Source organism: Somniosus microcephalus, chromosome 28 (genome assembly GCF_052327205.1).
Source record: "Somniosus microcephalus isolate GS21.2 chromosome 28, FLI_Smic_1.0, whole genome shotgun sequence".
NCBI lineage: Eukaryota > Metazoa > Chordata > Chondrichthyes > Squaliformes > Somniosidae > Somniosus > Somniosus microcephalus.
This window is the reverse complement of record NC_141014.1, coordinates 15,479,812-15,505,960: the sequence shown is the minus strand read 5'-3', so window position 1 is coordinate 15,505,960 and position 26,149 is coordinate 15,479,812. Positions and strand designations below refer to the sequence as shown.

Here is a 26,149-nt window from a genome sequence, read left to right as displayed (position 1 = left end):
GGGGTTGGACCTGATTTGGTTGGACTGAAATTCTGGAGCATAAGGATTTTTGTGTGTGGCTGTGACCTTCTATCTCTCTTTCTGCTCTATCCAACAACAGCAAATTGTATTTATATAGCATCTAAATGTAGAAAGAACACCCAAAGGCACTTCACAGGCGTTCGGGAAATGAAGGACACTAAGCCAAACAGCGAGATATTAGGAGAGGTGACCAGAAGTTTGATCAAAGAGGTGGGTTTTAAGGAGGCTCTTAAGGGAGTAGTAGATGGAGAGACAGAAGGGTTTAGAGAGGGAATTTCAGAGCATTGGGCCTAGATGGCTGAAGGCATAGCCACCAGTGGTGGGGTGGAGGGAGAGGGAATGGAATCAGGAACAACTGATGTTTACAGAGAGTGGAGGATAAGAGCCCAGCACGGGGAATATTGGAATAGTCGAGTCTGAAGGTGCCAACGGTATAGATGAGGGATTCAGCATTATGAGGTAGGGGTGGGGCTGAGCAATATTACATAAGTGGCCTTTGTGATGGAGAGGACATGGGAATAGAAGATCAGCTCCAATAGGATACCAAGCTTGCAAACCACCTGGTTCAGCCTCAGATAATGATTGATGAGGGGAATGTAGTCAGTGGTAAGGGTAAGGAGTTTGTGGCGGGGGCTAAAGACAATGGCTTCGGTCTTCCCAATGTTTCGCTGGAAGGAATCATGGCTCATTCAATACTGGATATCGGACAAACTGTCTAAAGCATAGAAGCAGTGGAAGGATCATTGTGTGTATTACTCTTCCTGTGCCGTTCCTGTCTTTTTATCCCTGTGTGTATATTTCTTCTTTGTATGTTTGTTTCTTTTACTATGTCTGAACATGCTTTTCTATTTGCTTTTTTCTCTCCTGGTGTGCCTGTACTTCTCTCTCACCCTGTCTGCCTATGTGTCTGAACTTCTCCCCATATATCTGAGTTGCTCTCTCATGATCTGTCTGTACCTCTGCATCTTATTGTATCTGACCTTCTATCTCTACCAATGTGCCTGAACTTCTCTCTCCCTGCATTTCTGCCTCTCTATGCCTGAACGTCCATCTCCCTCTCTCTCGAACACTTCTGGCTCTCCCTGTGTTCCTGAACATCTATATCTCCTTGTATGATCTTTTTCTCTCTGCTTTTCTCTATCTGAACTTCTCCCTCTCTGACTGAACTCTGTTTCTCTCTTCCAATAAGAACTTCTTTCTTCCTCTGTCCAAACTTCTTTCTCTGTCCATGACTATCTGAACTTCTCTTTCCCTACATGTCTGACCTTCTCTCTTTTTCCCATGTCTGAACTTATCTCTCCATCTTCCTCCACGTGTCTGCATTCTGTCTATCTTTCCCCTGTGACTGTACTTTTCTTTCTGTGTCCCAGGTGAAAACCCTTTCATGGAAGTTGTTCTGATCTCTTGCTGTAGCTTGGGTGAAAACCCCGGTGATCTAACGTAAACAGAGTTTCTGCTGAAGTTACGAGTTAGAGGAATGGAGAGTCTGGCGTGGGGGATGGGGAAGTGCGGTGTAGGGTTGGAGGAGGTTATAGAAATGGAGAGGGGCAAAGCCATGAAGGCATTTAAACACGAGGATGAGAATTTTAAATTTGTGGCGTTGGGAGACCAGGAGCCAAATTGTCTTTTCCACTTAACTTAATACTTGCACCCCCTCTTCATACTCTGTAGGCTTGTGTTTGCTTCTGTGGTGCAACCTTTATAGTTAGGAGATTGAGAGAACCTCCTGTGGAAATTCTATGCCTGGATCTCTTGTGTTGTTGGTCACAGCAAGTCATTGGATACATTGTCTGTCCTGTGTGTCATGTGTGTTACTGGATAGGACTCTCTTGTTTTCTCTATTTCCTTACCCCATGTTGCATATTACCTGTTCACCACGTCTTTTCACTGCTGCATACTGTCTGCCCTTTGCTGCTTCTGTTGTTGGTTCCCTGATGCACATCGTACCCCTACACTTTCCACATCCCCCCATCTCTTGCATTCCCTTTAGCCTTTGACCATTTGCTATCCTAATCTTGACCTGTTCCCCATCAGTTTTGTCCTCTCTGTCTGCACCCGCCCTTTCTCTCCCTCACTATTTACTTTTGCTTCCACTCACCTTTCCCCTTGCTTCACATCTGTAACCCTTTCTCGCACTTCATCTCCACTCACCCGTTCCCTTGCTTTCCCTCCCCTTCTCCACTTCCCTCAGTCACCTCTCCCCTCCCCTCACCTTCCTCTCTCCTTCCCTGTCTTCTCTTCCCCCACCTTTCCCTCAATGTATTTGCTTTAACCATTCCCCCTATTTAATCAGATTTCCCCATTTAAAGTTATTTGATTGAGGAAGTACCAGTGGTCTATAGAGGAGCACTGAAAATGGGAATAGTATCAACACATTGTTGTAAAAGTATAATTATGTAGGTCATAGAGTCATAACGGCACAGAAGGAGGCCATTTGGCCCATCGAGTCCGTGCCGGCTCTCTGTAGAGCAATCCAGTCAGTCCAATTCCCCTCCTTAGTAAACACCGATACAAAGTACTCATTGAGTATTCTAGCCTTGCCCTGCGCCTCTAAGCATATATCACCTTCTTTGTCCCTAATAGGCCCCACCCCGCCTCTTACTACCCGCTTGCTGTTTACGTGCCGGTAGAAGATTTTTGGGTTCCCTTTTATGTTAACCACCATTCTACTCTCATATTCTCTCTTTGCCAATCTTATTTTCATCTTCACTTCCCCTCTCAACTTACTGTATTTGGTCTGGTTCTCCCTTGAAGAATTCACCTGACATTCATCATACACCCTCTCTTTTTTGTTTCATCATCTTCTCAATCTCCCTCGTCATCCAAGGAGCCCTTGCTTTGTTTCCCTTACCCTTCCCTCTTGTTGGAATGTACTAGCCTGTACTTGGAACATCTCCTCCTTAAAGATCTCCCATTGTTCCATTACAGTTTTTCCTGTCAGTCTTTGGTTCCATTTTACTCTGGCTAGATTCTTTCGCTTCCCATTGAAGTTAGCCCTATTCCAGTTTAGACGTTCCACTCTAGATTGTTCCTTGCTCCTCTCCATTGCTAATCTAAATCTTATGATACGATGATCACTCGTACCCAAGTTTTCTCCCACAGACACTTGGTCGACCTGGCCCACCTCATTCCCCAGCACCAGATCTAGCAATGCCTCCTTCCTAGTTGGGCCAAGAACATACTAGTCAAGGAAATTCTCCTGAACACATTTCAGAAATTCCCCCCCCCCCCCCTCCTTTCCCCTTACCCTTGCATTAGCCCAATCGATATTTGGGTAATTAAAGTCTGCCAATATTACCACTCTATGGCCTAGAAATTCGGTTGTTTGCGCCAGCGGTTAGCGCCTAAAGAGACCGAGAATTGGGGCGTTACCCAATGTTGGGGCGGGCGCAATGAAGATAGCGACAACTCCCATATTGACTATACATTTAACGCCTGCGCTAAGTGTTTGCGCGCGCCCGCGAGCGCAAGCAGATCATGACGTTATTTCAGTGTGCAACGCCTTTTAGGGGCGCCTGAGTGGATATTGGGTGGCGCCCGGAGCCTTTACGCCTAGCGCTATTAGTGACAGTTCGAAGGAGCGTTAGCAGGCCCTTCTCGGAGTCGGGGGGCGCTATTTAAAGGGGACAGCTCTAGTATAGAAGCTTCAGCCACTTGGCCTGTTCATTGCGATCGTTGGTGGAGAGAGTTGGTGAGCTACTGTGGAGCAGAGTTTTTGGAATTTAGCATTAGAGTACTTGGGACCTTCAAACCTGTCCGGAGCAGTTGGAGCACTAGACCTAACAGCCTTTTGACCAACTGGCATCGGAATGGGAGATGCTTTGGAGGGCGACGGCCTCATGGCCGAACACTATGAAGGGGCAGAGAGACGGCGGGAGAGAGGGCCGGGATTGGCCAGAAGGAGGAGGGGCAATGGAGGTCGGCCAATCCGAGGGTATGCTGCGAGGGTCTTTAGGCAGCAGGTGTCATACCTTGACATGTCGGAGGAGCAGTGTGTGCGAAGGCTCCGAATCGGGAGGGACGTTGTTACTGAGCAGTGCCACCTGCTTGCTGAGGATCTGCAGCCGCGTCTACGGTGCAGGACCTCTCTGTCGGTGGCCGTTAAACTGACTGTTGCCCTCAATTTTTATGGCAACGGATCCTTTCAGTCAGCCATTGGGGACATTGCGAATATCTCTCAGGTTGCAGTCCACTGTTGCATCCGGCAAGTTACAGCTGCCCTTTATAGGCGAAGGCGTCAATTCATCACCTTCCCTCTGACCCTGGAGAAGCAGGCGGAGCGCGCGCAGGGCTTCGCTGCTATTGCGGACTTCCCCATGGTGCAGGGGGCGATTGACTGTACACACGTGGCTTTGAGGGCGCCATTCCAGAATCCTGAGGACTTCCGCAGCCGCAAGGGGTTCCACTCCCTCAACGTGCAGCTGGTCTGTGACCACCGCCAAATCATCATGGCAGTCAACGCCCAATTCCCAGGGAGCAGCCACGATGCCTTTATCCTGCGGTAGACCTCAGTTTGTGACCTTTTTGAGGGGCCGGCTCGACCACGAGGCTGGCTTATTGGGGACAAGGGCTATCCTCTCTGCCCATGGTTGATGGCACCACTCCGTGTGGCCGCCACCCCAGCAGAAGAGCTGTTCAACAGCAGCCATCAGGCGACCAGGAACATTGTAGAGCACACTATTGGTGTGCTCAAAAAGCGTTTCCGATGTCTGGACCATTCGAAGGTAGCCCTGCAGTACTCGCTGGAGCAAGTGGGTCACGTCGTCGTCTGCTGCATGCTCCACAACTTGGCGATTCGACGCACCCAGCCAATTCCAGCTGTCCCTCAACGATCAGCAGAGCAGGCGGTCGAGGAGCAGGCGGAGGAGGAGGAAGAGCAGGCGGAGGAGGAGGAGCATGAGGAGGAGGAGGAGGAGGAAGATGGAAGGGCTCCTGAAAGTGGAAGGGCCATCCGTCAGAGGCTCATGAGGACTCGTTTCGAGGCCCCTCTGGCGGAATGATGAGTGTCTTTACTCCTGCGCACTTTGGATGTTTGAAAGCCTCTGAAGGCCAGCATCACTGTAATTAGTCACGTGCACCATAGCACATTAAAACTTCTCTTTATTGTCACAAAAGTCTTTCATTACAGTAAAACAACGTCATGTCAACAGAAACCATAACTAACAAAATAACAGTTAACTCTTTGGCAAAGCCGCAAAACTAAACAAACCATTTCCAACAATTACAACAGGTGAGGGTGTCCTTGAATTTGGCCAAAGAAACGTCTCGGCACCTCCCTCAACTGCTGGCCCCTTGATGGAGAACGACTTCTCTTTCGCGGTCGGCCCCTTCCCTCCCTGCTGCTCCTACGTAATTGAACCCCAGTGGCGGGGTGAAGGCTGGGGGACGCCTGCTGACTGTGTGGAAGCGCAGAAGCCCCTGAGGGACGGCCTGGCCGACCTCTGGGCTTGGAGGGTGCGGACGCAGGATGCTTGATCTGAGCATAGCTGGAAGCAGTGTGCCCTGCGGGTGGTGGCAGCTGCACTGCAGACGTACCAGCGCTGGCATGTGCAATGGTCACCTGCCGAGAGAGGACACCTGCACCATGGTCGGACGACACACTGGCTCTCTGAGGGGACCGGCTCGGCTCATCCGCCACAATCGCATGCTCCACTGATTCCTGGCCTTGTATGGGACTGGAAGGGCCCGGGGTGATCCTAGCTGATGCAGATAGGGTGGCTGCAGTGAGAGTTTGCGTTGCCTCAATCTGGGTGTGGACGAGGCCGGCAAGTGACTGCGTGGCAGCAGTGAGGACCTGTGTGCCAGGTGCCAGTGCTTCGGAGAAGCCCTGGACAGTTCTTTCCGTTGCTTCGGACAAGGCCGGTGCTGACCGCTCCACTGCCTTGGACGAGCCCTGGACAGACCTTTCCAGGGATTGTCCGAAGCCCTGGACAGTCCTTTCCATAGCGGCCTCGAAGCCCTGGACAGTCCTCTCCATTGTTGGCCCGAAGCCCTAGACAGTCCTCTCCATTGTTGCCCCGAAGCCCTGGAGAGTCCTCTCCATTGTTGCCCCGAAGTCCAACACACTCTTTGCCAGTGTATCTATTGACTGAGGCATCCTCCCCACTGCAGCCATCAGCTCAGTGTGCCTGAGCCGGGCCTGGGTGCTCATTTCAGCCAGGCGACGCACCTCCTCTGCACTCTGTGCAGCAGTCATGACAACCTGCCTTGCCCTGCGGGGAGACGGTGGCCGAACTTGCCTACCCCCCTTGCGTTGCTGCATGCCGCTTGTTCCGGCAACTGGCTGATCCTCAGAGCCCCCCCCACTCCCCTCCAGGGAACTACTATCCCCAGTCTGTAGATGTGTATGCTCCCCTGAGATTGGAACGGATGGTCCGGCTTCCTCCTGATCCTCGCCTCCGGAGGCACTGGCACTGGCAGCTTCAGGGCGTTGAGCCCGAGTTGGTGATGAATCATCTGAAAGCAGGGAGGTGGAAGAGTGGCTTTAGCAAACGGACAGGTTGGCGGAAAGGCTCTGACATGGCTGCACACTGAGGAGGCATGCTGGCGGGGGGACCAAGTGGAAGGAAACAGCTGAAAAATGAGAGAGCCTTACCCTCGCTGTTGGAAATGGGGTCGGCAGCTGCAGTGGTAACAGGACCAGACAGACGTCCTCCAAGAATCTGGTGCACCCTCTCCTCGAGATCCGTCAGAGTGACGACTTGTGGAGGCCCGCCACCGGTTTGACTCTGGTCCTTTCACCTCGCCGCCAGCTTGGACTGCAGGGGAAAGAAGGGGAAGTTCTGTAACATGATGCCTTGAGAGATCATCTCATGCCCCCCATGGTGCAAGAGCCCTTACATGAGGCCTTGAGAGATCATCTCATGCCCCCCATGGTGCAAGAGCCCTTACATGAGGCCTTGAGTGAAATGTCCATGTGTGTGCCCAGAAAGGGCCATGGGTGCTTGCTGACAGATGGCCATTGGGGCATCATGGCAACAGGGTGCTCGAAGTCAGGTGCAGATGGAGGGAATCAGAAGTTTGCATAACCAACACTCACCCTAACGACCCGAGTGAGGTCGTTGAATTTCTTCCTGCACTGAACAGGGGTCCTGGTCGCCATGCTGCTGGAGTTGACCCTCAGAGAAACCTTCCTCCAAGATCGCCGGTAAGCCTTTTGATTCGGCCTCTTGCCATTGTCAGGATACAGAACATCTCAACGGCGCTCAACTGCAGACACCAACTGGTCCAGAGCCTCAGTGCTGAAGCACTCTGCTCTCTGCCTCACCTTCTCCATCCTGACCAAGTTTCTTGTGCCAGAGAAGGGCGAGTGCCGATTCTGAGGCCTACAGGGCGTTGAGTGTGGCAGTTCAGCCTGACTGACCCACCCCTTTAAGAGCCGGCCGGCGCCTGGAAGTCTCGTGGTTTCCGGTAATTGAGATCACCTGCTCTGCGCCTGTCCGCGCCGATATTGGGTAGCGCCTGAACTTTTGCGCCTTGGGAGCCCCGTGCAACGTCTGATTTCGTGCCTCAATCCCCTTTGGGGGCGATGCAACCCAATATCTCGCCAGGCAGCGATAAGTTTCGTCTGGCTATAAACTTTGCGCAGCGCCAGTTCTAACGCCTCAAGCGGGGCTATACCCAATTTCTAGGCCTATAACTCTTGCATATCTCTGCGATTTCCCTGCAGATTTGCTCCTCTACCTCCCTCTCACTAGGAGGCTTATAGAATACCCCCAATAGCGTGATCATACCCTTTTTGCTCCTCAACTCTAAATGGATTCTGTCCTTGTCCCCTCAAGAACATCCTCCCTTTCCAAAACTACAATGCCTTCCTTAATCAGCACTGCCACCACACCTCCCTTTTTTCCTTCCCTATCTTTTCTGAACACCTTGTAGCCTTGAATATTAAGTGCCCAGTCCTCACCGTTTTTAAGCCACGTTTCCGTTATTGCCACAACATCATATTGCTACACAGCTAATTGTGCTTGTAGCTCACCAGCCTTATTCACCACACTTTGTGCGTTTACGTACATGCATTCTAAACCCATTTTTGAATTTTTCATAGTCTTTCTTATTCTGCTCCTATCTAATATGATACTACTTCTGCCTCTAATGCTACTTTCTTCTCTAGTACTATCGAACACACTCACTCTTTTCTGCACCTTATTCCTCTTTTCTACTCATATACGCTGGTGCCCATGCCCCTGCCAAGCTAGTTTAAACCCTCCCCAACAGCACTAGCAAACCTCCCCGCGAGAATATTGGTCCTAGCTCTGTTGTGGTGTAACCCGTCCGGCTTGTACAGGTCCCACCTTCCCCAGAAATGGTCCCAATGCCTCAGTAATCTAAAGCCCTCCCTCCTGCACCATCTCTCTAGCCACGTATTCATCTGTTCTATCCTCCTATTCCTGTACTTACTAGCACGTGGCACCGGGAGTAATCCGGAAATACTACCTTTGAGGTCCTGTTTTTTAATCTCTCTCCTAACTCTGCCTGCAGGACCTCATCCCTCTTTCTGCCTATGTCGTTGGTACCGATATGGGCAACGACCTCTGGCTGTTCACCCTCCTCCCTCACTGTCCTGCAGCCGCTCAGTGACATCCTTGGCCCTGGCACCAGGGAGGCAACATACCATCCTGGAGTCAGGTCTGTGTCCACAGAAACTCCTATCTGTTCCCCTAACCAATGAATCCCCTATCACTATTGCTCTCCCACTCTTCTTCCTCCCCCCCCCCCCCCCCCCCCCGTGCAGCTGAGCCTCCCATGGTGCCGTGGCCTTGGCTCTGGCTGCTCTCCCCAGAGGAGCCATCACCCTCACCAGTTTCCAGAACTGTGAACCGGTTAGCGAGCGTGATGCACTCTGGGATTCCTGCCCTACCTGCCTGGTCCTCCTCTGTCTGGTGGTCACCCATTCCCTCTCTGCCTGCATCTTCTGAGGCTGCGGGGTGACCACTTCTAGAAACCGTCTTTCCAAGTATTTCTCAGCCTCGTGGATGCACTGTAGTGACTTTAGCTGCTGCTGAAGCTCTGAAACCCGGAGCTCGAGTTACTGCAGTTGGCGACACTTCCTGCACACGTGGTCGTCCAGACTGCAAGAAGCGTCCAGGAAATCCCACATGGCACAGGATGAGCAAATCACGGGTCTGAGCTGCCCTGCCATGCCTCTATTTACCAGACTATGGAGGTAATTTAGCAGAAATAAACTTATAACTTAACAAGAAACACTCAACAGCTACCCAACAATCAGCACTTCCCTCTATTTAGATAGGCTATGAACTACTTAGCAGAAATATATTGAAAACCGAACAATGATGCAGTGGATTAGCATGCCCTCCTTTCAGCTCTGGGACCCAGGTTCAAACTAGTCCAGGCTGATTAGATGAATGTCACTTTCATCTATTAAATGTAAGGGTCCCATGGAAAATGAATTTGGGCAGTCTAAGCGCAGTTATTAATGAATGGTTCCACCGAACAAAACTGTCACCTAATTTGGTGCTAAATTAGCAATCTAACTCAGAAAAGCTTCACGGTTGGCTAGTATGATAAATGGAAATTCATATGTAAGCCTATTCGTACGGAATCTTTGTTTGGGACGCATGAACTCTTACCATATAATTTTGATATTTTTCCTGTATCTTTTAGGCACCATTGAGCTCCATTTGTAAGCTCCTGGAGGGCGTATCCAATTTCTCCTCTGTGTACACCTGCCACCCTCTAGTGCTGAAGTTCTTTTTCCACTACCCAGAGTTGACAGACAGATTCGGTCACTGTGTCTTGAAGTGCTGGTTTGCTCATGTCGATATCAACAGTTTCGAGGATGAAAACGTGGTTCCTAACTCTCAAAGTGACACAAGTTGCATGATGAATATTATACATGGGAATTCAAATGTGCTCCTGATTCTGCTGGTAAATAGTAATCAATATTATTATTATTCTTAGGCAATCCCTCGGAACCAAGGATCAAATCAAATCAACTTTTATTGTCATTGTTAGTGCACAAGTGCAGTACAAAGGATGACTTGCTTCCACACTAAAAATTAGTTCTTAGGTGACTGATGAATCCAATGCGGGACCGACAGTCTCTGTCACAGGTGGGGCAGACGGTGGTTGAAGGGGCGGGTGGGTGGGATGCTTGAGTTGACATGCGCTCCTTCCGCTGTTTGCGCTTGGCTTTCGCTTGCTCCCGGTGAAGAGACTCGAGGTGTTCGGCGCCTTCCCGGATGCTTCTCCTCCACTTTGAGCGGCCTTGGGCCAGGGATTCCCAGGTGGCGGTGGGGATGTTGCACTTTTTCAAGGAGGCTTTGAGGGTGTCCTTGAAGCGTTTCCTCTGCCCACCTGGGGCTCTCTTGCCGTGTCGGAGCTCCGAGTAGAGCACTTGTTTTGGGAGTTTCGTATCAGGCATGCGGACGATGTGGCCCGTCCATCGGAGCTGATCGAACGTGGTCAAAGCTTCGATGCTGGGGATGTTGGCCTGAGCGAGAACCCTGACGTTGGTGCGCCTATCCTGCCAATTGATTTGCAGGAGTTTGCAGAGGCAGCGTTGGTGGTACCTCTCCAGTGCTTTGAGGTGCCTGCTGTACATAGTCCATGTCTCTGAAGCGTACAGGAGGGTGGGTATCACTACTGCTCTGTAAACCATGTGCTTGGTGCCGGGTTTGAGGTCCTGGTCTCCAAACACACTCTTCCTCAGGCGACCAAAGGCTGCGCTAGCACACTGAAGGTGGTGTTCGATGATGAATCAATATAATCACTGCTAACTAAATGAAAATTGGAAAGATTTTTACTCTGCCACAATTTTAAAATAAACGTTTGCTCTAATAAGTGACACTGCTAATGAAGCTCTTGCTCATTGCTGGTGTGCCTCAGCTTTTACTGTCTGCTGATGTCCGGACATCGATGTAACTGATTTACAATTAGGGTTACTGCTTTTTGACACATTTAAGAATCAGACAGGAATTAAGGTCGATTTTAACTCCTAGTGGGAGCAGGTGGCAATCCTGCACGTGAGCCTTCATCAGAGGCCCTGCAGATTTTAACTCCAGGGCCTCATTTGAGTGCCACCGTTCAGCTACTGCCCATTGCGGGCGGAAAGCTGAAGTTGGCCAGCAGGGAGGGGAGAGGCTGCCGGCAGCAAGGTAAGTCTGGAAAGAGGTATTGCGTGCATCTCATGGTTGGGGAGGGGGACGCCCCAGGGCAGCAGAAGCTGAATATTTGTAGTAATGCCCAGAGGAGAACTCCTGCACTTCCTGGCCTCACTAAGAAAAGTTTTTTAACTTACTTTATAGGATCTTGCTGGCATCGCAACAGCTTCACCTTTCTCAGGAGCAGGTTAAAGTGCCATTAGAGTCCAATATACATCATGGAACTCCATTTTACATGTATCAATGAAGCTCCTGCAGCGTTAAAATGGGGAATTGGCAGGAAATGGAGCTGCTCTATTTTAACTACTCCACCACTTTTTTCCCGTCGATTGGAGAGAGTTAAAGTGGAAGAAATTGGTCCCCCTCCTGCCCATTTTTGGGGCGAAAGATTAGAGTTGAGGGCCAATTTCGAGGCACAATCTCTCCCCTGAGAGTGCGCTGGCTTCCAATTTGGCAGCTGGCGACTTCAAAGCGCCCAAGGCGCCATCTAAAACAGGCATAAAGCCTCTTGCATATGCGCATATGCTAATCAGTGGTCTAACGCCTATTTTAGAACCTCGCTTCCAAATATGGCACAAACTGGGCAGATCTACTGTGGCCTAACCAGCAGTTCTTAAAGGGACTACTGGAGGCCGCCAAGAAATGGTAAGTAATTTTTTTTTCACTCGAGTTACTGTGCACTCTTCTAATAGAGAGAATCAAAGTGTGCCACAGGACACTGGAGCAGCCTTGAAACATAGAAACATAGAAGATAGGAGCAGGAGTAGGCCATTCGGCCCTTCGAGCCTGCTCCGCCATTAAATGAGATCATGGCTGATCATCCAAATTCAGTACCCTGTCCCTGCCTTCTCCCCATATGCCTTGATCCCTTAAGAAATATATCCAACTCTTTCTTGAATATATTTAATGAACTGGCCTCCACCGCCCTCTGTGGCAGAGAATTCCACAGGTTCACCGCTCTCTGGGTGAAGAAATTCCTCCTCATTTCTGTCCTAAATGGCTTACCCCTTATCCTTAGACTATGACCCCTGGTTCTGGACTCCCCGGCCATCAGAAACATCCTTTCTGCATCTAGTCTGTCCAGGCCTGACAGAATTTTATAGGTTTCGATGAGAACCCCTCTCAATCTTCTAAACTCCAGTGAGTATAAGCCCAATCGACACAATCTCTCCTCATATGTCATTCCTGCCATCCTAGGTATCAGCCTGGTGAATCTTCGCTGCACCCCTTCCATGATAAGAACGTCCTTCCTCAGGTAAGGCGACCAAAACTGCACACAATACTCAAGGTGCGGTCTCACCAAGGCCCTGTACAACTGTAGCAAGACATCCTTGTTCCTGTACTCGAACCCTCTTGCTACGAAGGCCAACATACCATTTGCCTTCTTAACCGCCTGCTGCACCTGCATGCTTACCTTCAGCGACTGGTGCACAAGAACACCCAGGTCTCTTTGCACTTCCCCTTCTCCCAATCTATTGCCATTCAAATAATAATCTGCCTTCCTGTTTTTGCCACCAAAGTGGATAACCTCACATTTATCCACATTATAGTGCATTTGCCATGTTTCTGCCCAATCACTCAACCTGTCCAAATCGTGCTGGAGTTTCACGACACCCTCCTCACAGCATACGCTCCCACCCAGCTTTGTGTCGTCTGCAAATTTGGAGATATTACATCCAATTCCCTCGTCCAGATCATTAATATATATTGTGAACAGCTGGGGTCCTAGGACCGATCCTTGCGTTACCCCACTAGTCACTGCCTGCCACTCGGAAAACGACCCGTTTATTCCAACTCTTTGCTTTCTGTCCGCCAACCAGTTCTCTCCAAGTCAATACCTTGCCCCCAATCCCATGTGCCTTAATTTTGCACGCTAATCTCTTATGTGGGACCTTATCGAAAGCCTTCTGAAAGTCCAAATACACCACATCCACTGGTTCTCCCTTATCTATTTTACCAGTTACATCCTCAAAAAATTCCAGTAGATTAGTCAAGCATGATTTACCTTTTGTAAATCCATGTTGACTTTGTCCGATCCTGTCACTGCTTTCCAAGTGCTCTGCTATTACATCTTTTATAATAGACGCTAGCATTTTCCCCACTACTGATGTCAGGCTTACCGGTCTATAATTCCCTGCTTATTCTCTACCACCTTTTTTGAATAGTGGGGTAACACTAGCTACCCTCCAATCCTTTGTGAAGACACAACCAAAGTATGTATTTAGTTGGTCTGCCATTTCTTTGTTCCCCATTATAAATTCCCCTGATTCTGACTGCAAGGGACCTACGCTTGACTTCACCAATCTTTTTCTCTTCACAGATCTATAAAAGCTTTTACAGTCAGTTTTTATGTTCCCAGCTAGCTTACTCTCATTCTATTTTCCCTTTCTTAATTAATCCCTTTGTCCTCCTTTGTTGAATCCTAAACTGCTCCCAATCCTCAGGATTATTGCTTTTTCTAGCCAATTTATATGTCCTCTCCTTGGATTTTATGCTATCTCTAATTTCCCTTGTTAGCCACGGTTGAGTCACCTTTTTTGTTTTACTTTTATGCCAAACTGGGATGAACAAATTCTGTAGCTCATCCATTTGGTCTTTGAATGTTTGCCATTGCCTATCCACCGTCAACCCTTTGAGTGCCATTCCCCAATCAATCCTACCCAACTCGCTCCTCAGACCATCGTAGTTTCCTTTATTTAAATTGAGGACCCTAGTCTCTGAGTCAACTACTTCATTCTCCATCTTAATGAAGAATTCAATCATATTATGATCGCTCCGACCCAAGGGGCCTCGTACAACAAGATTGCTAATTAATCCTTTCTCGTTACATAATACCCAGTCTAAGATGGCCTGATCTCTGGTTGGTTCCTTGACATATTGGTCCAGGAAACCATCCCGTAAACACGCCAGGAATTCCTCCTTCACAGTATTGTTACTAATTTGGTTGGCCCAATCTATATGTAGATTAAAGTCACCCATGATGACTGCTGTGCCCTTATTGCACACTTCTTTAATTTCCCTTTTAATGCCATCCCCAACCTCCGCCTTACTGTTTGGAGGTCTATATACCACTCCCACTAATGTTTTTTTCCCCTTAGTATTTCTCAATTCTACCCATACAGATTCCACATCATCAGAGCTAATATCCTTCATTACAATTGTATTAATCCCTTCTTTAACCAGTAATGCTACCCCACCTCCCTTTCCTTTTTGCCTATCTTTCCTGAATATTGAATACCCCTGGATGTTGAGTTCCCAGTCTTGGCCATCCTTGAGCCACGTTTCCGTAATCCCAACCAAATCATATTCGTTTACCTCTATTTGCGCAGCCAAGTCATCCACCATATTACAAATGCTCCTCGCATTAAGACACAAAGCCTTCAGGCTTGTTTTTTTAACGCTCTTAGACCTATTAGAATTATTATTTACCGTGGCCACGTTTGATTTAAACCGTTGATTTCTCTGACTGCCACTTTTGTTTTTCTCCTTCCTATCTTTTGCTTTTATCCCTGTTTCCCTTTCCTCTGTCTCCCTGCTCAGGTTCCCAACCCCCTGCCATTTTAGTTTAAACCCCCCCAAACAGTGCTAGCAAACCTCCCCGCAAGGATATTTGTCCCGTTCTGGTTCAGGTGCAACCCATCCGACTTGTACAAGTCCCACCTTCCCCAGAAGCAGGCCCAGTGATCCAGGAAACTAAAGCCCTCCCTCCTGCACCAACTCTTTAGCCACGCATTCATCTGCTCTATCCTCCTATTCCTATACTCACTAGCACGTGGCACTGGGAGTAATCCAGAGATTACAACCTTTGAGGTCCTGCTCTTTAATCTGCTACCTAGCTCCCTAAATTCTTGCTGCAGGACCTCATCCCTCTTCCTACCCATGTCATTGGTCCCAATGTGAACCACGACCTCTGACTGTTCACCCTCCCCCTTCAGAATGCCCTGCAGCCGTTCATTGACATCCTTGACCCTGGCACCAGGGAGGCAACAAACCATCCTGGAGTCACGTCTACGGCCACAGAAACGCCTATCTGTTCCCCTTACGATGGAATCCCCTACCACTATTGCTCTCCCACTCTTTTTCCTCCCTTCCTGAGCAGCAGAAGCACCCCTGGTGCTAGGAAGTTGGCTGCTGCTGCCTTCCTCTGGTAAGTCATCCCCCTCAACAGTATTCAAATTGGTATACCTGTTTGAGAGGGGGATGGCGACAGGGGTCCCCTGCACTACCTGCCTGCCTCTACTGCTCTGCCTGATAGTCACCCATTTCCCTTCTGCCTGTGCAGCCCTTACCTGCGGTGTGACGAACTCACTAAACGTGTTATCCACGACCCTCTCAGCATCGTGAATGCTCCAAAGCCCATCCATCTGCAGCTCCAGCGCCGCAATGCGGTCTGCTAGTAGCTGCAGCTGGATGCATTTCTGGCACACATGGTCGTCAGGGACACCGGCAGTGTCCCTGAATTCCCACATAGAGCAAGAGGAGCATAACACGGGGCTAGGCTGTCCTGACATGACTTACCCTTTAATTAATTTAAATTAAATCAATACCACCAATTGAATGATATACTCAAGGGCGCTTGCCTGCCAGCAGTCCCCACTACACCACAGACCCTAGAAACTATAAACCACAGAATTTAAGTTTTGTAAAGAAGGAGAAAGAGTAAATACTTACCAACCAATCACTTACCCGCTTTCTGGTGATGTCACACTTGGATTACTTTTTACTTCTCTCCTTCCCTCGGACTTCGGAGGAGGCGACTACGCTGCTGCTACAAGTGTTGTCAATATGTTAAATCTGGTCAGAATGGAAAAGTCAAGGCTGAAGTGTTTGCAACCATCTTCAGCCAGAAGTGTCGAGTGGATGATCCATATTAGCCTCCTCCTGAGGTCCCCACCATCACAGAAGCCAGTCTTCAGCCAATTCAATTCACTCCACGTGATATCAAGAAACGGCTGAGCACACTGGATACATCAAAGGCTATGGGCCTTGACAACATCCTGTCTGTCGTGCTGAAGCCTTGTGCTCCAGAACTAGCCGCGCCTCTAGCCAAGCTGTTTCAGTACAGCTACAATACTGGCATCTACCCGACAATGTGGAAAACTGCCCAAGTATGTCCTGTCCACAAAAAGTAGGACAAATCCATTCTGGCCAATTAACCGTCCCATCAGTCTACTCTCAAACATCAGAAAAGTGATGGAAGGTGTCGTCGACAATGCTATCAAACGACACTTACCAACAAACTTCTCACTGATGCTCAGTTTGTGTTCCACCAGGACCACTCGGCTCCAGACCGCATTACAGCCCTGGTCCAAACAAAACAAAAGATGAATTCCAGAGGTGAGGTGAGAGTGACTGCCCTTGACATCAAAGCAGCATTTGAGTGAGCATGGCATCGAGGAGCCCTAGTAATATTGAAGTAAATGGGTATCAGGGAAAACTCTCAACTGGCTGGAGTCATACCCAGCACAAACGAAGGTGGTTGTTGGAGGTCAATCATTTCAGCCCCAGCACATCGCTGCAGGAGTTCCTCAGGCCAGTGTCCTAGGCCCATCCATCTTCAGCTGCTTCATCAATGACCTTCCCTCTAGCATAAGGTTAGAAGTGGGGATGTTCGCTGATGATTGCACAGTGTTGAGTTCCATTTGCAACTCCTCAGATAATGAAGCAGTCCATGCCCGCATGCAGCAAGACCTGGACGACGTTCAGGCTTGGGCTGATAAGTGGCAATTAACATTCGCGCCACACAAGTGCCAGGCAATGACCATCTTCAACAAGCAAGAGCCTAACAATGCCCCTTGACATTCAACGGCATTATCATCGCTGAAACCTCCCACCATCAACATCCTGGAGGTAACCATTGACCAGAAACTTAACTGAACCAGCCACATAAATACTGTGGCCACAAAAGCAGGTCAGAGGCTGGGTATTCTGTGGCGAGTATCTCACCTCCTGACTCCCCAAAGCCTTTCCAACATCTACAAGGCACAAGTCAGGAGTGTGATTGAATACTCTCCACTTGCCTGGATGAGTGCAGCTCCAACAACACTCAAGCTCTACATCAGCCGGGACAAAGCAGCCCGCTTGATTGGCGCCCCATCCACCACCTTAAACATTCACTCCCTCCACCACCGGCGTACCGTGGCTGTAGTGTGTACCATCTACAAGATGCACTGCAGCAACTCGCCAAGGCTTCTTCGGCAGCACCTCCCAAACCCGTGACCTCTTCCACCTAGAAGGACAAGAGAATACCATCACCTGCAAGTTACCCTCCAAGTCACACACCATCCTGACTTGGAAATGTTTCACCGTTCCTTCATCGTCGCTGGGTCAAAATCCTGGAACTCCCTCCCGAACAGCACTGTGGGAGTACCTTCACCACACGGACTGCAGCGGTTCAAGAAGGCGGCTCACCACCACCTTCTCGAGGGCAATTAGGGATGGGCAATAAATGCTTGCCTCACCAACGACGCCCACATCTGAGGAACGAATAATAAAAAAAAGAGCTTGACGGGGAGGAAAGCAGTGGAGGAGTAGAAGTGGCTGTAGAGGAGGAAAGGAGGAGGGTGAGCAGGCCTTCTGAGGGAGGGAATGGGGATTGGGTGGCTCCAAAGAAATATAGGAAAAGCTTCTGTTCGCTTCACCTAACATTTAAAAATGATCTGATTTTTATTAACTTGCGGAAGAATCAATTTTATTATATTAATAATAGAATGGCCCCAGAATGGTCGTGGACCAGCCAACTAGCTGGGTCAGTGAACCCTCTCCATCATTTCCCCTCCCCCCTATCCCCATGCCCTTTTTCCCTTGGTCTAATTTTGCCCTTGCATTCTAACGTTGCTTAACCTGAAGATAGCACTTGGTGTTAACTTTCTGTGTGCAACACAAACCGAGATTGATTAATATGTATAAATAAATATTTAATAATAAAGAGTTCCAAAGGTATAATGCAAATAAATTATTTTTTAAATAGAGACAAAGATTAAGATATATATTAATAATAGACCATTTTACATTAAGAAATAAAATACTTTGGCCGCGATTTCGCCTACTGAGGCGTGCTATGTGCGGCCGAGGTAGGTGGCGGACTGCGACTCCGCTCCCAGTTCCATCGCACTCTGTTGAAATGATTTTGCCCTGATTGGCCTTGTTAAGCCTGCCCTGCGAGGTTCCCGGCCAATTGATGATGCGTCATCAGCCCGTTTCCTTAAAGGGACCATGTGCACGTTCATTTTGACAGTTGTGTTGTCAGTGTTCTACAACATTGAGGTGCTGCAAACACAGACAAGCACTGCAGAAAGGTGCACGGCCGCACCCAGGCTCTCCCATGACTCCCTCCATATGCTTATGGAGGGTGTCACAGCACACAGGGGGTTCTCTTCCCTTCCATTGGGCAGAAGAGACCTCCCCAGTGTAATGATCAATAACATGTCATTCTATAGTGGACACTAGGTGGAGCCGTAGAGCTGTATATAGCTGTATGTATAAGACTACACTACCCAGCTGTATGTATATTAAGACTACATTACCCATGAGGCAATAGGCTACCCACAAGGCAGCAGTCAAGATTGAAACCTCTACAGATACTGTACCTAGTCCACATGTGCTCAATAAAAGTGTCTAGCAAAAGCTAGCTGTGTTCATAATAAGAATGTCTATTTATTAATGAACATAAGATGGTACCAGGATGGTGAAGATCTGCTGAAAATTGTGAAAAGCGACATGGAGAATTTGAAGCCACCAGAGCGTTTGAAACTCACAGGAAAAACATCGACTACAATTGGCAGACTTGTAAACAACAATTCGAACTCTACATTGCAGCCATCGGATTCGGTACGAAGCCAGACGCAAGGAAGATAGCGTTGCTGCTTACAGTTGCAGGCCCACAGGCGATAGAGGTATTTAATACATTTGTATTTAATCCAGAGGAGAACAGAGAAAAATTAGAAGATGTGCTAAAAAAAATTGATGCACATTGCTATCCCAAAAAGAATGAGACCTATGAAAGATACATCTTCTGTTCTCGGACACAGCAGCAAAATGAGACTTCTGATAGCTTTATAACTGATCTGAAACTGAAAGCACAGACATGTAATTTCTCTGAGCTGAAATCATCCATGATTCGTGACCAGATTGTGTTTGGTATTCATGATAAAAAAAAGTCAGGGAATGTCTTGAGAGAAACCAAACTAAATTTGGAAAATGCAGTGAAAATATGCCAAGCCAGTGAGCTAGCTCGAAAGCACGCGAAGACTTTCAGTGAAATCCATAATGATGCGATTGTAATGAGTGATAATGCTGCTGTCGGTGCTGTGTCCTATAAGGGGAAGAAACATGGGCAGAACAGAAATGAAAAGCAATCGGAGGATGAAATTTTTAATTGTAAACGCTGTGGTTACAAACACCAGTTAAGACAATGCCCAGCGTTTGGAAAAATGTGCACAAAGTGTAATGGAAAGAATCATTTTGCCAAACAATGCTTTTCAAAAGTAAAAACTAAGAAAGGGCAATGAGTTAATGTAATTGAGGACACTGATTTAAGTGAGACATTATTTGTACGAATGGTGTCGTGACAATATCAAAAAGGATACAGAAAATGTGCAGCCCTCAGAAATGGACAATGCTGAACATAAAGTTAATGCAGTAAAAGAGGACAAATGGATGATCCCACTGCAGGTAAATGGAGCATTAGTTACCTTGAAACTAGACACTGGGGCAAAAGCAAACTTAATCAGTATGAGTGACATTAACAATATGAAAGAAAAGCCCAAAATACAGAAAAAGTCAGTACTACTGAAGGACTATAATGGACAGAAAATAGATAGCTTAGGTGTATGCAGACTTAAAGTGACAGTCAAAGACAAAGTGCATGATCTCATGTTTTCTGTTGTGGCTGAAAGACTTGATTCGATACTAGGTGACAAAGCTTGTGAGGACTTAGAACTGGTCAAGAGAGTCTACTGTATAAACTGTGCCATAAGCAGACCAGATGACTCAGGTGATGAAGCAGAGCCCATCAAGGATGAAAAGGCCAAAGGGTATCCATGTCTTCAAAAAGCCTAGTTTCTCCAAGAAGAAAGAAAAAGACTTTAAGGTCAAAGAGAAGCCAAAGGAAGAAAAGCACAAAGAGGAAAAACACAAGGAGAAAAAGTCCAAAGATATAACCGCAGCAGATGTTGTTAAGCAGTGGAAAGAGAAAAAGAAGAAGCCTGCACCAGAGCAGGAAGCAGTTCCGGTGGATACTCCTTCTTCCCTCAGGCCAATCTTTGGTGTTCCATTAGCCGAGGCTGCTGAGAGGACTATGCTGTATGATGGGATCCAGCTGCCAGCAGTTTTTTGAGAGTGCATTGACTACATTGAGAGTTATGGCATAAAGAGTGAAGGAAACACTGAAACCCTCTGCAAGCAAAGATCGCAAGGAGACCTCGATCTATACAAGAGCAGATTGATGACAATGCCGCAACTGCATCTTGTCATTCACCGCCAGAACAATCTCATGAAGACACATCAGACTTACCCGTGTTGAGAAGATCCACACGTGAAGTAAAAAAGCCTGATAGACTTAATCTTTGAGTACAATGTAAAGCTTTGAAAATGTGTTGACTGTTTTGAAAATGTTTATGTTTATAAAGCACTAACAAAAGTGTTACTGATATTATCTTTATTGTTTTCTTGAAAGTTGATTGATACTGATTTTGTTAAACCTCAAAGAAAGGGGGATGTAATGATCAATAACGTCATTCTATAGTGGACACTAGGTGGAGCCGTAGAGCTGGTATATAGCTGTATGTATAAGACTACACTACCCAGCTGTATGTATATTAAGACTACATTACCCATGAGGCACTAGGCTACCCACAAGGCAGCAGTCAAGATGGAAACCTCTACAGATACTGTACCTAGTCCACATGTGCTCAATAAAAGTGTCTAGCAAAAGCTAGCTGTGTTCATAATAAGAATGTCTATTTATTAATGAACATAAGACCCAGGACACCAATGCAGCAAGGTTGAACATTGCACAGGAGGACACGAGCAGGGATGTTGTCAGGAGGACCTGGCTGCAGTGGCGCAAATCTTTCAATGATGTCAGTAGATCACGAAACGTTACTGCAAAGCCACACTCAACCTCATCCTTCTGTGCCACTCATCACATCCCCATCACTGCCTCCCCTACCCTTACTCACACCAACTTACCTTACACCTCCACCCATCCCTCTCTATCTACATTATCACATCCCCATCTCACTAGCCACCCCTCACACTTACCCTCATCCTTGTCCAATCATACCACTAACAACACGCAAGGGTAGGTGTCTTTTAGCCAATGTTCATGTAGAGTTTCTGTCAATCATTGAATTCTTTATTTTGAACACTTTCGGGGAGAAATTCAGTACCGCCCTGTTTGGGGTGTAAATATCGGGCAGGCGCAAAATTTTCGCCACCTACTGGTAAATTGGCCTGCTTCGCCCCAGGAGGTGCTTGGAGCGCTAAAACAGGTGCTGCATGACTATCTTAAGGCGCTAAGCCGGAGAAGCGAGGCGCTACCACCGAGGGCGGGCGCAGCGCAGGTGCGGCCAGTTAGCGATTGCACGCAGACACGCTGGCGCCGGTCAGGTCTTAAAGGGGAGGTTCGATCTTGGGTTGCAGCCACACCCTGCACATCGGAGCCCTGATTCTCGGCCTGGACAGACCTGCTGCCACATTCTTAAGCCTAGGACCATGAAGAGGGCCAGGGAGTGAGTGCAGCGGTTCAGTGAGGGGGCCTTGGAGGTTCTGGTTGGCGCGGTGGAGCGCAGGCGATCTATCCTGTTCCCGGACAGTGGCAGGAGGCCGCTGCCCAACGACTATCGCAAAGCTTGGAAGGGAGGTGGCTCACAGAGCGACCTCCAGCAGCATGGTGCCTAGGACCCCTGTGCAATGCAGGAAGAAGTTCAACGACCTCGCTTGGGTCATCAGGGTGAGTGCCCTTTTCAGAATCCTCTTCATCCCTGCATGTCGACCTCACTTTATGGCCAAAGGATCCTGAAAGCCCCAATGCCCAGCCCTCATCCAACACCTATGGCCCTTTCAGGAAACTCACACGCACATTCAGCACTTTACACACTGTAAGGGCTATTTGACCATGGGAGGCAGTGCAGCCAAGATCAGGGCTTCACACTAAGGGCTATTCGACTATGGGAGGCAGTGCAGCCAAGATCAGGGCTTCACATTGTAAGGGCTATTTGACCATGGGAGGCAGTGCAGCCAAGATCAGGGCTTCACACTGTACTCGGAGCCCGTCCTTTCTCTTGCAGGGCAAGCTAGCGCATAACAGGAGGCAGCAGCAACGGACCAGGGGAGGCCGGCCTCACCGATCTGGAGCAGCGAGTCCAGTGGATTATGGCAGGCTGGATGATTGGCCCCGTCGCCACTGGAGATGCCGACCCCGTTATGGACAGCAATGGTAAGGTCATCACCTTTTTGACCTCTCTCCTTCCACTTGTGCCTCACACCAGCATCCTTTGCCACTATCGAACCAATACAGTACATTGCAGCACTCATGCCTCCCTCGCTGCCACCCTGCCCTCACGCTAAACCCACTCTTGTACCTCCCTGCTTTCAGATGCTGATTCGCCAGGTGAGGAGGCGGACCCTCAAGCTGCCACTGTGAGTGACTCTGAAGGCGACGACGAGGAGGAAGCCGGACCATCAGTGTCACCCTCAGCCGAGGCAGCCCATGGCCATAATGGGGACACGTCTTCCCTGGAGGGGAGCAGGGGGGAATGGTCTGAGGAGGGTGAAGCTCCGGGGCCCAGCGGGCTGCAGCAACGCGAGGCGGGTAGGGAAGCTCGGCAGGCTTTTCCCCGGAGGGAGAGTCTAGCCTTCTGCTACAATGAGCACAGAAGAGGTGCGGCTCCTCGCTGAAATGAGCGCCCAGGCGGAGCACAGGCATACTGAGCTCATGGCTGCAGTGGCAAGGATGCCAGATTCCATTGAGTCACTGGTAAGGAGTGTGTAGGACTTCGGTGCAGCACAGGCAAGGAGTTTCCAGGACTTCGGCGCAGCACAGGCAAGGATAGTCCAGGATGTCGGCGCAGCACAGGCACGGAGTCTCCAGGACTTCGGCGCAGCACAGGCGGCTGCCACGCAAGTGCTTAGTGCTGCAATGCAGTCAGTGGCTGGTCTCATGCAGACGCAGATTGAGGCCACACGAGCACTGACTGCCACCCTCGCTGAATCGGGCACGAATCGCCGGGACCCTCGCTGTGCCGCAGCAGGCCAGCAGACTGTGCTTCAGCAGATTGCTCCGCATGCTGCAGTGCTGCCCCGTGGGAATGCCAGTGTGTCGTCCGAACAGGGAGTTGCTGTCCTCTCTCAGGATGACAGCATTCCTGCTGCCAACACTCACTTCTCCACTGCAGCTGCCACCACCTGTAGGACAGACTGTTGCCGCCCATGCAGAGTTGGAGCAATCAGCAGCCGGGCCCTCCAGGCCCAGAGCTGGTCCAGGCCGTCCCTCAAGGGTATCTGCAGTCTCAGTTTCTGACACTCAGCAGCCTTCCCCCAGCCTTGCTGCAGCCACTGGGGTCCCATTGCGCAGGAGCTGCAGGGTGGGAAGGGGTGAATCTCGCAAGCAAAGCAGATCACCCTCGAAGGGCAAAAAGTAGGAGGTGTGGCAAAATGCTGTTAAATGTTTTATTGAAGGCCGAGGATCGTTGTCATTTTTTGGTTACTGTTTTGTTCATTGTCTCCAGGTTGTGAGAGCCAGTTATGTGACTGACTGACTGCTTTTTTGGGGGTTTCTCTCTATTACTTTGTCATGCGGGAAGGGCACACAGTTTGTTAAATAAAGAAGTGTCTTTATTCAGAATGTGCATGTTTGCTCTTTGAAATATTTGTTGCCTTGACCAGCTTAGGGGTTGCGGCACAGTTCCATTCATGTTCTTTGAATGGCAGAAGCCATTCCCTCAGAGGGGGCCTAGAACCGACTTGCTATAAGCCGCTGACGGACGGCCCTTGCACTTTGTGCCTCCCTCCCATCTTGGTGCTGCTGCTGCTCCTCCTCCTCCTCTGCTGGTGCTCCAATGTCTGGTGGCATTGGCTGAGTCCTGAGGATTGCCAGGTCATGCAGCACACAACAACAAAATGGGAGACTCGCTCAGGTGAGTACTGAAGGGCTCCTCCGGAATGGTCCAGACAGCGGAACCGTTGCTTGAGCACGCTGATTGTGTGCTCAGTGATGTTCCTGGTAGCTTGGTGGCTCTCATTGTATCGTTCTTCAGCAGGGGTGCTGGGCGCACGGAGCGGGGTCATCAGCCAGGTGCACAGAGGATAGCCTCCTGGGTGAGCCGGGGCCTCGAAGGTCTGCCACAGAAGTCTGGCGCAGGATGAAGGCGTCGTGGCTGCTGCCTGGAAAGCGGGCATTGACAGTGACTATCAGTTATCTGTGGTCACAGACCTACTGGACGTTCAACGAATGGAACCCTTCCGGTTGCAGTAATCCTCGGCATTCTCTTGCGGCGCCCGCAAAGCCACATGCGTGCAGTCAATGGCGCCCTGGACCATGGGGAAGCCCGCTATTCTTGCAAATCCCATTGCGTGCTCTTGCTGCTTGTCCGGGGTCATGGGGAAGGAGATGTACTGACGTCTCCTTTTAAAGAGGGCATTCGTGACTTGACGGATGCAGCAATGCACCGCAAACTGGGAGATATTGGCAATGTCCCCAGTAGCGGATTGAAAGGAGCCGGTGGCATAGAAGTTGAGAGCCACTGTGACCTTCACTGCCACCGACAGAGACGTCCTGCTCCTCAGTTGAGGCTGCAGATCTGGCTGAAGCAGGTGGCAGAGCTCAGTGACCACCTCCTTGCTGAATCGCAGCCTCCGAAAACACTGCTCCTCAGACATATTGAGGTATGAGAACTGTTGGTGGAAAACCCTGGGACGGTAAGGTCTCGTGTGCCGATGCCTGTTGGCCCTCCTCCGTCTGGCCATGATTGGCACTCTCTCTCTGCGTCTCTGTGCCCTCTCAATGTAATGGAGAAGCCCAACGTTCCCATCCATTGCAGCCCCCATAGTATGTGGCCACTCAAGGTTATGCCGGAGAAAAAGCAAACCAACTACAAAGTTCTGGACAGAAGCCAAAATATCTCGGCGAGCGCTGACTCAATGCAGAAAGCTCTCTCCCTTTGTCTCTCTGCAAATCAATCTCTCTCTCTCAGAAGGAGTGGTCCAAAAATGGCTACCACAAAGAAGCCAGGAAGAGCCCCCCTTTAAATAGCACCCCCAGCCCCACAGCGACTGGGAACCGTTCCAGTCGCTGGGAGCGACAGGCGGAAAGGAGGGGGGGCGCCCCAAGGGCGTTGCACCATGAAATGACGTCAGGATCTGCGTGCGCAGCTGAGCAGGCGATGCGGTTTAGCGCCGCCGCTAAATGTCCGCTCAATTTCGCGAGAGGCGCAGGTCTCGCCGCACACGGGCGCTAGCTGGCTCGCGCCGCACTTATTATCTCTTAAGGCACTAACGGGTGGCGCAACCAACTGAATTTCTCCCCCTTTGCCTTCTTGGACAGATTTGTGTGCACCTTTGGAAGTGGCTTAGTGAGTTCCAGTGAATGGTGAGACGTAAGGGCACTCCCCGCAATGGTGATGTGTGTGAAAGGAATGAATTGGACATTGCAGGGTTCCTTTCTAGTGCTGGTGTGGGGTGGTGCCAGCCTGGCGCATCATGTGGCAGCCAGGGTGTACAGCGTCAAGTGAAGTAAATCTGGCCATGGTGAGGCCACCCCTGGCCTCCCGGGCAGCAATGTGGTCAGGTGCTGATGCCCTGTGTCCTGTCCAGTATCAGGTGATTGCAGAGAAGGTTGATGATGTTGGTGTTGCTGGTGTGCCTGGTGATGTTGGTGTAGGGGCTGATCATGGTGGGATTCTGAGGACCAAGGTGAGATTTTTTGAAGGGCACCCATGCTGATGGAATGGATGGCAGCTGAAGTTGAGATGACAGAAGCAATCTGTCAGTGGTGAGATAGGTTG

General features: G+C 49.4%; 1 protein-coding gene across 1 annotated transcript in view; it reads left to right on the top strand.

Annotated features, from left to right (window-relative positions):
* mei1 (meiotic double-stranded break formation protein 1) overlaps nt 1-26,149 on the top strand; it is a 247,894-nt gene that overhangs the window by 156,315 nt on the left and 65,430 nt on the right. Inside the window, exon 21 of the mRNA XM_085969507.1 lies at nt 9,646-9,909. Within this exon, the coding sequence (XP_085825633.1) occupies nt 9,646-9,909 (264 nt within the window). The remainder of the gene's footprint in view (nt 1-9,645; nt 9,910-26,149) is intronic.